Source organism: Schistocerca piceifrons, chromosome 3 (genome assembly GCF_021461385.2).
Source record: "Schistocerca piceifrons isolate TAMUIC-IGC-003096 chromosome 3, iqSchPice1.1, whole genome shotgun sequence".
NCBI lineage: Eukaryota > Metazoa > Arthropoda > Insecta > Orthoptera > Acrididae > Schistocerca > Schistocerca piceifrons.
This window is the reverse complement of record NC_060140.1, coordinates 878,696,077-878,711,226: the sequence shown is the minus strand read 5'-3', so window position 1 is coordinate 878,711,226 and position 15,150 is coordinate 878,696,077. Positions and strand designations below refer to the sequence as shown.

At 39.1% G+C, this 15,150-nt stretch overlaps 1 protein-coding gene across 2 annotated transcripts in view; it reads left to right on the top strand.

Annotated features, from left to right (window-relative positions):
- The window catches only part of LOC124789640 (WD repeat-containing protein 19), a 316,330-nt gene that overhangs the window by 270,734 nt on the left and 30,446 nt on the right, over window positions 1-15,150 (top strand). For both annotated transcript variants that reach the window (XM_047257070.1, XM_047257071.1), the window contains exon 22: window positions 14,856-15,062. In XM_047257070.1, coding sequence (XP_047113026.1) covers window positions 14,856-15,062 — 207 coding nt within the window. The remainder of the gene's footprint in view (window positions 1-14,855; window positions 15,063-15,150) is intronic.

Below are 15,150 nucleotides of genomic sequence, written 5' to 3'. Positions count from 1 at the left end.
ACCATGACAGTTTCTGTTTCCACAGCTGCAAATTATATTTATTCATAATGGAAGCATGTTTTTGTGGTATTTTAACTAAGTAGCTCTGTTTCATTAGCAGTGTGTCACCTCTGCTACTTTCCTCTTGCTGATTTTTCTGTCACATTTTGTGTAGATGGTGCATCTGTGATGTGCCTTTTCAATTGGAAATGGAACAATGGCTGATTCTGTAACAAAAAAGATTCTAGTTCAAACTTCTATTATGAAATTTGCTTATCAAATCACTGTTGTATCCATTACATGAAAACAATCATCTGGTCGAGTGTGGTCAACCTGCATAGCCAAGCAAATGCAGCTGATGTTGAGTAATAAGTGGAGCATAATTACACAGGGACAACATTATAAGACTGCAAATCCTTGAAACACATGTAGCTCCTCCTTGGAGATGGAGGGAGGGAGAGGGTGGGAGGGTAGAAACTTTCTGGGATGCCATTGACAAAGAGATGCAGGAACTTATTTTCTTAGTTAGCCAGTTGAAATTCAGTATAGTGAGGTGCCAAGATCTACCAATAAGAAAGGATATGCTCAACACATTGTTCTGATGTTCAATCAAAATAACTACATAATTGATAGGAATTACAGTAAATGCCTGATGTATTAATGTCCAGTTTAATGTGACTTTGGATATAACACAGTTTCAAAAACTTTTTACACTCTCTGTGTAGCATTTCTGTATTATCATTTACATGACAAAGACATTATCAAAGCTGCACAAAGTGATAGTGATAAAGCAGTTGAAGATAAGAATGAAGGAGAAGGATGCATAGATGGAAATAATGGATAATGTGAACAAAATGATTCAGTGAATGGAGAAAGCTGCACAAAGTGATAGTGATGAAGCAGTTGAAGATAAGAATGAAGGAAACGGATGCATAGATGGAAATAATGGATAATGTAAACAAAATGATTCAGTGAATGGAGAGACAAAGTAAGCCAAACCACATTCAGTTGTTGCATCTGATGAAGATAAAACAAAAAGAAAGTATGTGAAGTGATCTGCCAAAAGTAGTTAACTAACTTTTTTAAAAGCAGTAGAGAAATGACCATACAGTAGCTTGCAGATAGTGTTGTACATAATTGTGTATCTTGTATACCACAGTACAGTATTTTAATTGGTACTAATGTAATGTCAATAGTTGGTTCATCGTTTGAGTGAAGTTTATCAAATTGCTGTATTTGATAAATTTCTTAAATAGTTTACTTGTAATGTCCTTTAAGTTTAAATACTGTAGAATAAATAGCGCAGTATAACATTGCATTATGTGCTATTCCAAACTTCCCATGCATCATTTATCATTTCACTGCTCACTATTGACATATTGAAGTTACCTCTAACACCTCATTATATTGGGCTTCTACTTATCTGAGAAATGGCAAAGTACATCATTTTTAAACGCATCTGTAGAGAATAACTCATGTTATTGTACTGAAGATCAGTTCTGTATAATTCATGATATTGCTCTGTAACATACTGTTTTTATACACATATAGTTGAGAAGGTTATACCAAGAAAAAATTAGTTGCAAATAGGGTCTAATTTGAATTAAAAAGGTTAAAACCATTGGTTGCAACCTGAAGAACGTAAAAAATGGGCATCATGCACTGGCATTCATTCCACAGATGAAATATATCAGATAATACAGCAGTGAAGTCTTTTACTTGGATGATCCTGGGTTGACAATAATCCAACTTGCAATAAATTATCATGTTCAACAATATTCCTAAGTGCATTATATACCCTCATATGGTGAGAGGTGGGAACACACAATGCGCCCTGTAACGTTGTTGAACATGATTGTTTTGGAGGTCCAGATGTTATGTTGTGGGGAGGCATCAAGAGGAGCTCTTAGAATGAGAGGATATTCAGTAAATGGGCTGGCCTGGCCATTCCCCTGACTTAAACTCCATCAAGCCTGTGTGGGATGTTTCAGGGAGACCTCAAGAACTCCTTACCAACCTTATGGCCACCATGGGTGCATGTTACGGAGTCTGTATCCTGTCCATGATGATCACAAGCCCTATTAAGAACTGTGTCCTGCTGTTTGTAATGCCCAAGGGACCATCTTAAATTGCAGGGACTTCTGTATAATTATTGTCACTGAATAAAAGTATCATTTCTGTTCATTATGTGTTTCTTTCTGTACCTTCTGTTCTATACTATAGCAGATCTTACTATGTATGGTCCAAATTTCATCGAGCGTATGTTACTTGGCAGTGACACGACATGCGAAAGTTATTTTCGTTTGTAAGTTTTGCAGTCTGGTTTATATCCGCATCTGTACATCCCAAAGAACTTGCAGCTAGAAGGTTGAGAGTGACTTGCAATCAATCCATTTCCAGTAAGTACTGCTTCAAATTGGAGATGCAGTCCCAGTAAAGGAAAGCAATTTGAAGAGGAGTTTGGGAACTGTAATTATTTTGTCAAAAATACTTTCAATGAAATTAATATCAGTACTTCCATGTCTGGCAGTAGTGACGACTCGGGAGAATCAGTTATGTATGACAGTGATAGCAATTGAGTGTGATGAACCTACTTTTCACTTTGGTAAAATTAGATGTCATTAGTTTTTATTTTCCATATTTAGAAATGATGTGTGTATTGTAGTAGTGTACACTGTTGCATTTAGCATCTGAAAATTACTGAGTTGTTTCAGTTTATCCAAAATATTAAAGTATTTATTACACCTGAGTCCAGGTCTAAGTTGAGAGTAGGTCCAAGTCTGGAACAAATCAGAATTGCTGATTCCTAGGTTGCTATGATTGCACAAGGGAGGTGGTACTTATTTCCTCCTTGTCTTCTCTGTGTACCAGGTCAGTTGTAGAACAGAACAAGTTCACTTATGGTTCTGTCTTGATGATGATGATGATGACGATGAGGTCCCATACTCCGAGGAGCCGTAAGGGACGATGCAGGAGACCCGCACCGCTGACTAGGCAAGGTCCTAGTGGAGGTGCTTTGCCGTTGCCTTCCTCCGACCATAATGGTGATGAATGATGATGATGAGGATGACACAACACCCAGTCATCTTGAGGCAGGAAAATCCCTGACCCCGCCGGGAATTGAACCTGGGGACCCTGTGCGCGGGAAGCGAGAATGCCACCACAAGGCCACAAGCTGCGGATGGTTCTGTCTTGAGCAAACACAAATTCTTCTTTAGCATCAAAACAGTGACACAGTGTGTGTAAGAAAATACAGGTTACATAGAGGCATGAATAAGTAGAAGCAACAAAGAAATCGTGAATGGGAACAAAATATCAGCTATACTGCAAATGACAGACAGCCATGTAAACATCAGTATGAGATACTAAGAAAATTCACTGAAATGTACCGGGTGATCAAAAAGTCAGTATAAATTTGAAAACTGAATAAATCACGGAATAATGTAGATAGAGAGGCACAAATTGACACACATGCTTGGAATGACATGAGGTTTTATTAGAACCAAAAAAATACAAAAGTTCAAAAAATGTCCGACAGATTTCACTTCATCTGCTCAGAATAGCAATAATTAGCATAACAAAGTAAGACAAAGCAAAGATGATGTTCTTTACAGAAAATGCTCAATATGTCCACCATCATTCCTCAACAATAGCTGTAGTTGAGGAATAATGTTGTGAAAAGCACTGTAAAGCATGTCCGGAGTTGTGGTGAGGCATTGGCGTCAGATGTTGTCTTTCAGCATCCCTAGAGATGTCGGTCGATCACGATACACTTGCGACTTCAGGTAACCCCAAAGCCAATAATCGCACAGACTGGGGTCTGGGGACCTGGGCGGCCAAGCATGACGAAAGTGGTGGCTGAGCACACGATAATCACCAAACAATGCACGCAAGAGATCTTTCATGCATCTAGCAATACTTTGTTTTTTTTGGTTCTAATAAAACCCCATGTCATTCCAAGCATGTGTGTCAATTTTTACCTCTCTATCTACATTAATCCATGGTTTATTAAGTTTTCAAATTGATACTGACTTTCTGATCACCCAGTATATGGTAACCGAGACAAAATGCCCTAATTTGAAATGCCCATAATACAACATGTATTCAGTACGTAAAGCAGTTTTATGCAACAATGGATTAACAAAGTTTTGAAGTTTTTCTACATGAGCCCCTTGAGTGGCATGGAGGATGTCTAGTCAGTAGTCAGTAGTCAGTCTCTCTCCATGTATACTTTGCACTTGTGGTGTAACAGTCTCATTTATTTCAGGTTTCACCTCATGTAACAATTGCACTGTATATGAATAAAACCTTAGGGGCTTGTGTAGCACATCGTAGATAGTTGATTTTGGGACACCAAGCTCTTGTGACACCATAGTAATGGATTTCTTATGACTTCTTGCAAACATATCTGAAATATGATAAACAGGCTTATCTGATGTTCTTCATTTTACACCACAATGCCTCTTAGCAATAGGTCCTGCCTCTAGATGCACTGCTTTCCACACCTTGATTCTCTTGGCATTTAGAGGGCTTCTGTAGTATTCTGCACAGAAATGTTATTGAACTGCAGTAATGGACCTAGTTAACCATACAGCTGTATGTTTTGGCTTTTCCAGCATACATTGCAATTTTCAGTTGTTAGAAAAACTTTCAGTTTTGTCAGTTTTCAGCTCCTGAAACTAAAAAATGAGTAAAAATTAACTTGATATAACATTATAAACAGTAAGATTCCACAGCTAATATACTGTCTAACACCTAACAAAATTATTTGAGTTTTTTATTATATTCACAAATTAGGGCAGTTCATCTCGGACATCCTGCATTTGTGTGTTACAGAAGAGGAATTTGTGTCTGCTCGTGGCAGAGCCGTATTTTCGTAAATATACAAGGGCTGTCCAGAAAACAGTCGTGTCTCATAATTAAAGGCTCTGAGGTGGAGCCACACCAAAATATATACTAAAATAAATTTCTCAATAATGTATTACAGAATTTAAATTATCAGAATTCACTTCAAATATTTCCCACATGGATTTAAATAACACTGGTCAGTGGTTTTGGAACTCTTGAAATGTGATGTCACGCGATGCTTTTCGAACAGGTCGTAATTAGTCATAAGGGTGTGCCTTGAAATGCTGCTAAGCTCTATGGTGCAGAAGTCTAGGGGCATGGTTTCCTTGGAGTACAGCTCTTATAGGCATCTCGAGGGCTCTGGTGTCCTACCAACCTGCACCCAATCTTCATGTTCCATTGCTTACATCAAAAGGGGATGAATAGAGGAATAGAGTTGTTGAATCTTCACTGTTAAAACACACTCTCTGTATATCTCTACTGTGATTTGATGTGTCTTTAATCGAAGTTTAGATTTATTGTTTTGATAGTGTTTTAGACGGATTTTTTGTGTCTGCCATTGGCTATTCTGTCCACCACTGGAGTTTGCAAATGTCTCGTTAGAGCACACTAGAGTATGGTAACATAAGTATCACCACATAGTGAGAGTTTCATGAATGATTAGAGGAAAAAGCATGCAAAATATACCCCTTGTGAGAAATATGTCTTGTTATTTTAGTTTCTTTGCTTGCTGATTGTGGGCAATGTGTGTTACTGGCAAGTTTTTTTTGTGAGTGTATAATGCATGAGTTTAGTGAGCTTTACTTTCTTTCAAATAGTAGCAGCATATCATGAGTTCAGGAACAACACAATATGAATTAAGTCTGAAATTTATCAAGTAAAATTTTTGTATGTGAGTTAGGATGAATGTGAGGTAACGTTGTGTGCCCAGATTCGATGTAAAAATGAATCAAGAACAAAAACAATGTAAAGTCATGCAAGTGTATACATGCAATTTTAACAGAGCAATGTATAATGTAGCTGAATAGTTGTGTGTGCTATATGACTTAAAATGCATATTTTTGAATTTCACAAGTGTAAATACAACAAATACAGTTTGCCCATTTCCATGGCAGTCTTCATGTAAGCCAGTCACAGTGCAAGATCCATGATGTCATGGAAACATCACTGATTCATCACTCAAACTCATAAACACTGCAGTTTGAGTGCACAAGACATTAGATGCCTGAATGATTAGAAATAAAAATACTAAATTTTATAACCATACAATGAAGCTAACATACACTGAATTAAAGATCTCTCCAAAACACGTCTTTTAGTACTATTTGTTGTGGTAAACTGTCAGGAAATGTGACATTGTGGTATAAGAAAGCTACCTATAGATTTTATCTTGAAGTTGGATTTTGATGTTATTTAGTAACTGATCATGAAACGGTAAGAAGATACAGTAAGTAAATGTTTGCCTAGAGTGTGATATCTTTATCTTGATGTTAGCTTTTGATGTTATTTAATAGTTGATAATGAAATGGAAAGAAGATACAGTATGTAAATGTATAGCTAGAGTGTAATATTGCTCCCATCTCTCTTTTCAAATCTTGGTGTAGTGACAGTCTGATCTGGAGTGTAGCCTGAGGTCTAGGTTAGTTCTGATTGATAAATATAGCTGCCTTCCCCAATATGGAGACCATGAGCTGCGCCTGCCAGAAAGTAACAGACGTTTTGATCTATCATTGCGGTGGGTGGGGCCACAGCTGTTACCTTGGTGGTGCAATAGAAAATCCCACCACCGGTGAAGTGCGTTAGGTTTGTGCTGACAAAAAAATGTAAACCAGTTGAAATTGATCACAGTCTTTGTAATGTGTACAGAAAAAAGGAGTAATAGGTTTGGGATACACTTATTGCAAAAGTTTTGTTTTTCATTACAATGTGAGTCCACACACAGACAATTGTACCTGAGAGCTCCTGCGAGGTTTTGGATGGGACGTGTTTGATCATCCATGATATAGCCCAGATTTGGTACGAAGTGACTACAACCTCTTTCCAGCAAAGAAGACATGGCTCACTACACAACGCTTTGATACTGATGCCAAACTGCATGCCATTATATACCAATACCAGTGGTTCCAACTGCAAGTGCCAGATTTCTACAGAGGCGGTACTCATAAATATTGGACCACAGTATGATAAATACCTCAGTTTGAATAGAGATTGCGTGGAGAAATACCTTAAGAGAGTACCATTAAAGTGTATATAATAAAATCTGTTTTTCCACATTGTTAATTTTATATATCAAAACATCTGCTGCTACTTTCTAGATAGCCCTTAAATCAACAATTTATGATGAATATTAAAAAACTTTCTTTTACAATTACAAAGCTGAACCTTTTCTTTATTTTAACAACAATTTCATTTGGTCTTAAGATCATCTTTCTGTTACATAAGAAATAATTAACTGACAACAGTAAGGATAGGTTGCTAATCACCATATAAAGGAGATTTTGAGTCGCAGACAGGCACAACAAAAAGACTGCTACACATTTAAGCTGAAGCAGAAAACACACACACACACACACAAACACACACACACACACACACACACACACACGACCACTGTCTCTAACTGCTGTACCCAGACTGAGTCACAACTGTGTCTGATGGGAGCAGCAAACCAGTGGTGGAGGTAATGAGGAGGCATGGAAGGGAGAGGGAGGGGACGATAGCAGGGTTGGGTGGGGTAAGGTGTATAGTTGCTTGTGGGAGTGTGCAAAGATATTGTGAGGACAGGATAGAGACTGCTAGACATAGTTGGGAGGTTAGGGAGAGCGGGAGGAGGAGTGGAAATGGAGAGATGTAGAGAAGGGGAAAAGGAGTAATGGGTGCATTGGTGGATTAAAAGGCTGTGTTGTGCTTGGGTGGGAGCAGGGAAGGGCATAGGTAAGTGGAGGACAGAGTCAAGCGAAGGATGAAACCAGTGTGGAGGGGGGGCTGCAGTAATGTAGGATGTACTGCAGGGAGATTTCCCACCAGTGTAGTTCAGAAAAGATGGTGTCGGTAGGAAGATCCAGGAGGCACAGGTTGTGAAGCAGTCATTAAAGAGAAACACATTGTGTTGGACAGCATGTTCAGCAACTGGGTAGTCTGGCTGTCTCTTGGCCAGTCTGTTGTGGCCATTCATGCGGACAGACAGCTTGTTAGCTGAACATCACACAAATGAAATTTCTTTTACAGAATGTGAACTATTAATTGATACTATCAGTACAAAATCTGGCAGAATTATGCAAATATTCAATGATTGACAGATTACTAATACAGTCTTTGTTGTTCCTCATGCAGCCACGAAAGCATTCTTAAATATCAAAAAGCTGTGTGATACGAATATTGCTTAAACAAAATATTAAACATACGTTAGGCTGGAGTATTTGAACTATTCATACTTGAAGAACACCAGTCAGCATCATCATCCTCAAATATATTGTCAAGAGACTCAGGATCGTGTTAGAATTTGTGCTGCAGCAGTAAGTGCCGCAAGTTGCTAGTGACTAGCCCAAAGCAGTGAGGAATGGAGTCAGCCAAAAGATGCAGTGACTGCAGTGTGATGTGTAACTACTTGAGTGTATTACTTAATGATTAATGGAAAATCTCATATAAGATGTGAAACAAATACTAACAAAGAGATAGAGGGGCTGGCCAGTACTTACCTCAGCTCAGTACAGCCGATAGATACACATAAAACAGAACTGAAAATTTACATTCCTGCCATCCTTTCCACATCAAATGCTCCCTTCCCTACAGCCTAGGTATTCGTGGCAAACGTATCTGCTCCAGTGACGAATCCCTCAACAACTACACCAATAACCTGACCAGTGCTTTCCTCTCCCGCAACTATCCTGCAGACCTTGTCCACAAACAGATTTCCCGAGCAATACATTCCTCCCCGTCCAACAACAATGTTCCTACCCCCAGACCACACAGAAGCATCCCCCTTGTCACCCAATATTATCCTGGCCTCGAAAACATCAACAAATTACTCAGCCAGGGATATGACTTTCTCAAGTCAACCCCTGAAATGAGATCATCCCTTGACAAAGTTCTCCCCACACCACCCAGAGTTGCCTTTCGTCACCCCCCTAACCTCCGTAACATCCTTGTTAAACCCTACAATATTCCCAGACTACCTTCTCTACCCAGCGGTTCCTACCCCTGTAACCGACCCCGCTGCAAAACCTGCCCCATGCATCCCCCCACAACCACCTACTCCAGCCCCACTACTGGTAAAACATACACAATTCAAGGCAGGGCTACATGTGAAACTACACATGTCATTTATCAACTGACATGCCTGCACTGCACAGCCTTTTACATCGGCATGACAACAACCAAACTGGCTGAGCGCATGAACGGACACAGACGAACTGTCCGCCTAGGAGATGCCCAATACCCAGTAGCGGAGCATGCCCTCCAGCATAATTCTAGGAACCTGCTACACTGTATGTGCCATTTGGCTTCTCCCACCCAACACTAGTCCCTCTGAACTGCGGAGATGGGAACTTGCACTCCAACACATCCTTTCATCCCGCCATCCCCCTGGACTGAACCTACATTAAACAACCTCACTCCCATTCACTCTTCAGTCTTCTCCTCTTTCCCTTTCCTCTTTAGCCATTCACGCATCTTTTCATCCTACATAGTTGTGTTTATCTTTATACTATATACCTCTTTACTTCTGTATGCATCCTCTTTGGTTTGAAGCTGGCACAGTACTTACAGTAGAATATCTTTGGCTTCCCTCTGACAACCATGCCTCCATCCTTGCTATCCTCCCTGTTTACCTTTCCCTGTTGCTTCATAACCTGGGTTGTGAGTAACTGAATCCACTTTCCCTTCTTTCCCCTCTCTCCTCCCTGATGAAGGAACAAAGTTCCGAAAGCTAGGAATGTAAATTTTCAGTTCTGTTTTATGTGTATCTGTCGGCTGTACTGATCTGAGGTAAGTACTGGCCAGCCCCTCTATCTCTTTGTTAGTGAGTGTATTACTTGTCATATACAAACAGAAACAGGGATAGTTATGTAGAAGAGGAACAAATGAGAGATTTGAGCTTTTACCAAACTGTTATGCAAAGTTGGATCTCCAGTTTATTGCAAGTATATGTCTTAACCAAGTAGATGTTCATACATGCTTCTAGGACATACTGATACCAGATGATTCAGAAGGAATGAGCAGATTTTAAAAATTACAGGCAGATTATAAAAGATAGAAACATGTTGCCTGTGTCACTGGATAGAGGAAGGTTCAAAGTTTTGACACAGCTGTGTTGTTGTTTGTAGCAACATGGTGACTACACCACAAGAGAAATCATTTTGTTTGTCGGAATTGCATGAAATCAATCCATTTTTCAAGTGCAATGTGCATTCCATCATCGATTCAACAAAAAGCTGCCTCTGCACAAGAAGATTTATGACTAGCAAACACTTTTTGGACAAATCGATTTTTCATCCATTGGGTAAAGTACCTGTAATGAAAGAATTTAGTAGTCCCAAAATCCTTGTGTCATTGTGGAATATGAAAGGCACTCACCAAAACTGAATGTGTTTTGTGCCATTTCTGCTCATAAAGTTTATGGACCTCTATTTTTTGTGGAGGAAACTGTGACAGGAATCTCATACCTTGGGCATGCTGTAAAATTGCTTGTTTCCTCAACTTCACAAACATTCCAATGATTACATTTTTGTGCATGACAGCATCTTACCTCACTTCCACTTGGAGGTGCAACATTATCTTAACAACACCATCCCACAGTGCCAGAATGGAAGTAGTGGGCAACGAGATCTTGTTCACTGATTTTGGCCTCTCGGGTCATTACACATCACACGTTCCAATCTTTTTCTGTGGGAGTATATAAAAGACTGAGTCTTTGTCTCACCTATGGCAATGGCAGCTACTCTTCAAGAGCAAAGAAGTCAAATTGTTGCTGTCAATTCAATAAAAACCTGTTGGTTTGATGTTTCTCAAGCAACATATGGTGCTCCTATCAAGTGTATGGTATAGTGTCTGTGCGAGCATAAAACTTTGAACCTTCCTCTATCCAGTTACATGCACAATGTGTTTCTACCTTTCACAGTTTGTAATAAACAATTGAAATCTGTACTTTCATTTTGGATCACCCTGTACTTTTAATTTAATTATTTATTTGCAGACAGTATAGATGGATCTTCTCCAAATGGATATGTGCTGATAGCACCACTGCTTTTGCAAATATTACTCTGCATTTGATTCAAGCTGCCATGTTTTTGTGGTCTTCAGTCCAGAGACTGGTTTGATGCAGGTCTCCAAGCTACTGTATCCCTGTGCAAGCTTCTTCATTTCTGAGCAACTACTGCAACCTACTTCCTTCTGAATCTGCTTAGTGTATTCATCTCTTGGTCTCCCTGTATGATTTTTACCCTTCACGCTTCCCCCCAATAGTAAATTGGTGAACCCTTGATGCCTCAGAACATGTCCTACCAACCGATCCCTTCTTCTAGTCAGGTTGTGCAACAAATCCATCTTCTCCTCAATTCTATTCAGTACCTCATCAGTTATGTGGTCTACCCATCTAATCTTCAGCATTCTTCCGTAGCACCACATTTCAAAAGTTTCTATTCTCTTCTTGTCTAAACTATTTATCATCCATGTTTCACTTCCACACATGGCTGAACTCCATACAAATACATTCAAAAAAGACTTCCTGACACTTAAATTTATACTCGATGTTTACAAATTTCTCTTCTTCATAAATGCTTTCCTTGCCATAGCCAGTCTACTTTTTATATCCTCTCTACTTTGACCATCATCACTTGTTTTGCTCCACAAATATCAAAACTCTTCTACTACTTTTAAGTGTCTCATTTCCTAATCTAATTCCCTCGGTATCATCTGATTTAATTCAACTACATTCAATTATCCTCATTTTGCTTTTGTTGATGTTCATGTTATGTCCTTCTTTCAAGACACTGTCCATTCTGTTCAGCTGCTCTTGCAGATCCTTTGCTGTCTCTGACAGAATTACAATGTGGTCAACAAACCTTGAAAGTTTTTATTTCTTCTCCGTGGGTTTCAATTCCTACTTTCTTTTGTTTCCTTTACGGCTTGCTCAATATACAGATTGAATAACATCGGGGATAGGCTACAATCCTTCTCAACCACTGCTTCCCTCTAAAGCCCCTTGACTCTTGTACGAGCTGCATCTGATATCTGTACAAATTGTAAATAGCCTTTCATTAGGGGACTGATGACCATGGATGTTAAGTTCCATAGTGCTCAGAGCCATTTTTTAGCCTTTCATTCCCTGTATTTCAGACCTGCCTCCTTCAGAATTTGAAAGAGAGTGTTCCAGTCAACATTGTCAAAAGCTTTCTCTAAGTCTACAAATGCTAGAAATGTAGGTTTGCCTTTCATTACTCTTATCTTCTAAGATAAGTCGTAGGGTCTGTATTGCCTTGCGCGTTCCAACATTTCTACAGAATCCAAACTGATCTTCCTGAGTTCAACCTCTATCAGTTTTTCCATTCATGTATAAAGAATTCATGTTAGTATTTTGCAGCATTGATGTATTAAACTGAGGATATTTCGCCTGTCTCATACATCTTGCTCTCCTGATGGTAGAGTTGTGTCATGGCTGGCTCTCCCAAGACTGGCAGTAGTTATAATGGAATACTGTCTACTCCCAGGGCTGTGTTTCGACTTAGGTCCTTCAGTGCTCTGTCAAATTCTTCACGCATTATCATATCTCCCATCTCTTCTTCATCTATGTCCTCTTCCATTTCCATAATATTGCCCTCAAGTACATCACCCTTGAGTAGACGCTCTATATACTCCTTCCACATTTCTGCTTGCCCTTCTTTGCTTAGGACTGGTTTTCCATCTGAGATGTTGATATTCATACAGGTGATTCTCTTTTCTCCGAAGCGCTCTTTAATTGTCCTGTACGCAGTATCTATTGTACGCTTTGTGATATATGCCTCTACATTTACATTTTTCCTCTAGCCATTCCTGCTTAGCCATTTTGCATTTCCTGTCGATCTCATTTTTTAGACATTTGTACTCTTTTTCACCTGCTTCATTTACTGCATTTTTATATTTTCGTCTTTCATCAATTAAATTCAATCTCTCTTTTGTTACCCAAGGATTTCTACTAGCCCTCTCTTTTTACATACTAGATCCTCTGTTGCCTTCACTATTTCATCTCTCAAAGCTCCCCATTCTTCTTCTACTCTATTTCTTTCCTCTGTTCTTGTCAGTTGTTCTCTAATGCAATCTCTGAAACACTGTAAAAACTGTGGTTCTTTCAGTTTATCCAGGTCCCATCTCCTTAATTCCTATCTTTTTGCAGTTTCTTCAGTTTTAATCTACAGTTCATAACCAATAAATTGTCGTCAGAATCCATGTCTGCCCCTGGAAATATCTTACGATTTAAAATCTGGATCCTAAATCTCTCTCTTACCATTATATAATCAGTCTGAAACCTTCCAGTGTCTCCAGTCCTCTTCCACGTATACAACCTTCTTTCATGATTCTGAAACCAAGTGTCAGCTATGATTAAGGTATGCTCTGTGCAGAATTCTATCAGGCGGCTTCCTCTTTCATTCCATACCCCCAATCCATATTCACCCACTACTCCTCCTCCTCCTCCTCCTCTTCCTTTTCCTACTATCGAATTCCAATCCCCCATGACTATTAAATTTTCATCTTCCTTAACTATCTGAATAATTTCTTTTGTTACATCATAGATTTCGTCAATCTCTTCATCATCTGTGTAGCTAGCTGGAATATAAACTTGGACTATTGTGGTTGGCATGAGCTTCATGTCTATCTTGGCTACTATAATGCGTTCAGTGTGCTGTTCATAGTAGTTTATCTGCGCTCCTATTTTTTTTATTCATTATTAAACCTACTCCGGCATTACCCTTATTTGATTTTTTATTTATAACCCTGTATTCACCTGATCAGAAGTCTTGTTCCTCCTGCCACCGAACTTCTCTAATTCCCACTATATCTAATTTTAACCTATCAATTTCCCTTTTAAATTTTCTAACCTACCTGCCTGATTAAGCAATCTCACATTCCACGCTCCTATCCGTAGAACGCGTTTTCTTTCTCCTGATAATGACGTCCTCCTGAGTAGTCACCACCCGGAGATCCGAATGGGAGACTATTTTACCTCCGCAATATTTTACCCACGAGGATGCCATCGTCGTTTAACCATACAGTAAAGCTGCATGCAATTGCAAAAAATTACAGTTGTAATTTCCCCTTGCTTGCAGCCGTTCACAGTACCAGCACAGCAAGGCCATTTTGGTTAATGTTACAAGGCCAGATCAGTTAATCATCCAGTCTGTTGACCCTGCAACTACTGAAAAGGCTGCAGACCCTCTGCAGGGACCACACAGTTGTCTGGCCTTTCAACAGATACCCCTCTGTTGTTGGCTGCACCTATGGTACAGCTATCTGTATCGCTGAGGCACACAAGCCTCCCCACCAATGAGAAGGTCCATAGTTTATGAGGGAACAAGATGCCATATAAAATACCATTTGAAGGAAAAATAGCTGATATATTATCTGATGATATTAATTTTCTCCACAAAAATGACTTTCATCCCTTAGACATAGTACTAACACTGGCAGTTTTGCGTTAGGGGCCCAAGTCACAATTTCCTTACAGACCAGAGATTATCTTCAGTGATTATCACCTGCTTCAAATACTCAACAGAATACAAGACATGCCAACTATTATTTGAACATGTCCATATAGCTACGGAAGACTACTATGAAAAACTAACATATTTTTCCAATTCTGTGTGTGTGTGTGTGTGTGTGTGTGTGTGTGTGTGTGTGTGTGTGTGTGTATTAAACAGAAGATATACATAACACTCATTACATTAAATATTTTTGTCCAATGTTTTACAAACTGATACAGTCTTCTGGGAGTGATTTCCTGCACTTGTTTTCAAAGAGATTACAGCACAAATTATATATCTGAACTATTGTTTTAGGTAATTACAGAAATGCTCACGATGTATTGCTGGGTATGTACCAGGAGCTTCGTAGAAATGGTATTCGTATACCATCTGAAATGCAGATCAATCTATCCCTACTGCACTCTTACATCCTTGTACGCCTGCATGTTCGTCAAGGACAACATGCAAAAGGTGCACGGATGCTGATCCGAGTTGCCAAAAATATCTCAAAATTTCCTTCTCGTAAGTAATCCCGTATTTTACTTTTCCTATTTTTAAATAAAACTGATAATTTTAGGTGTAGGATGTTGTGCAAAAGAAGTAATTGTTT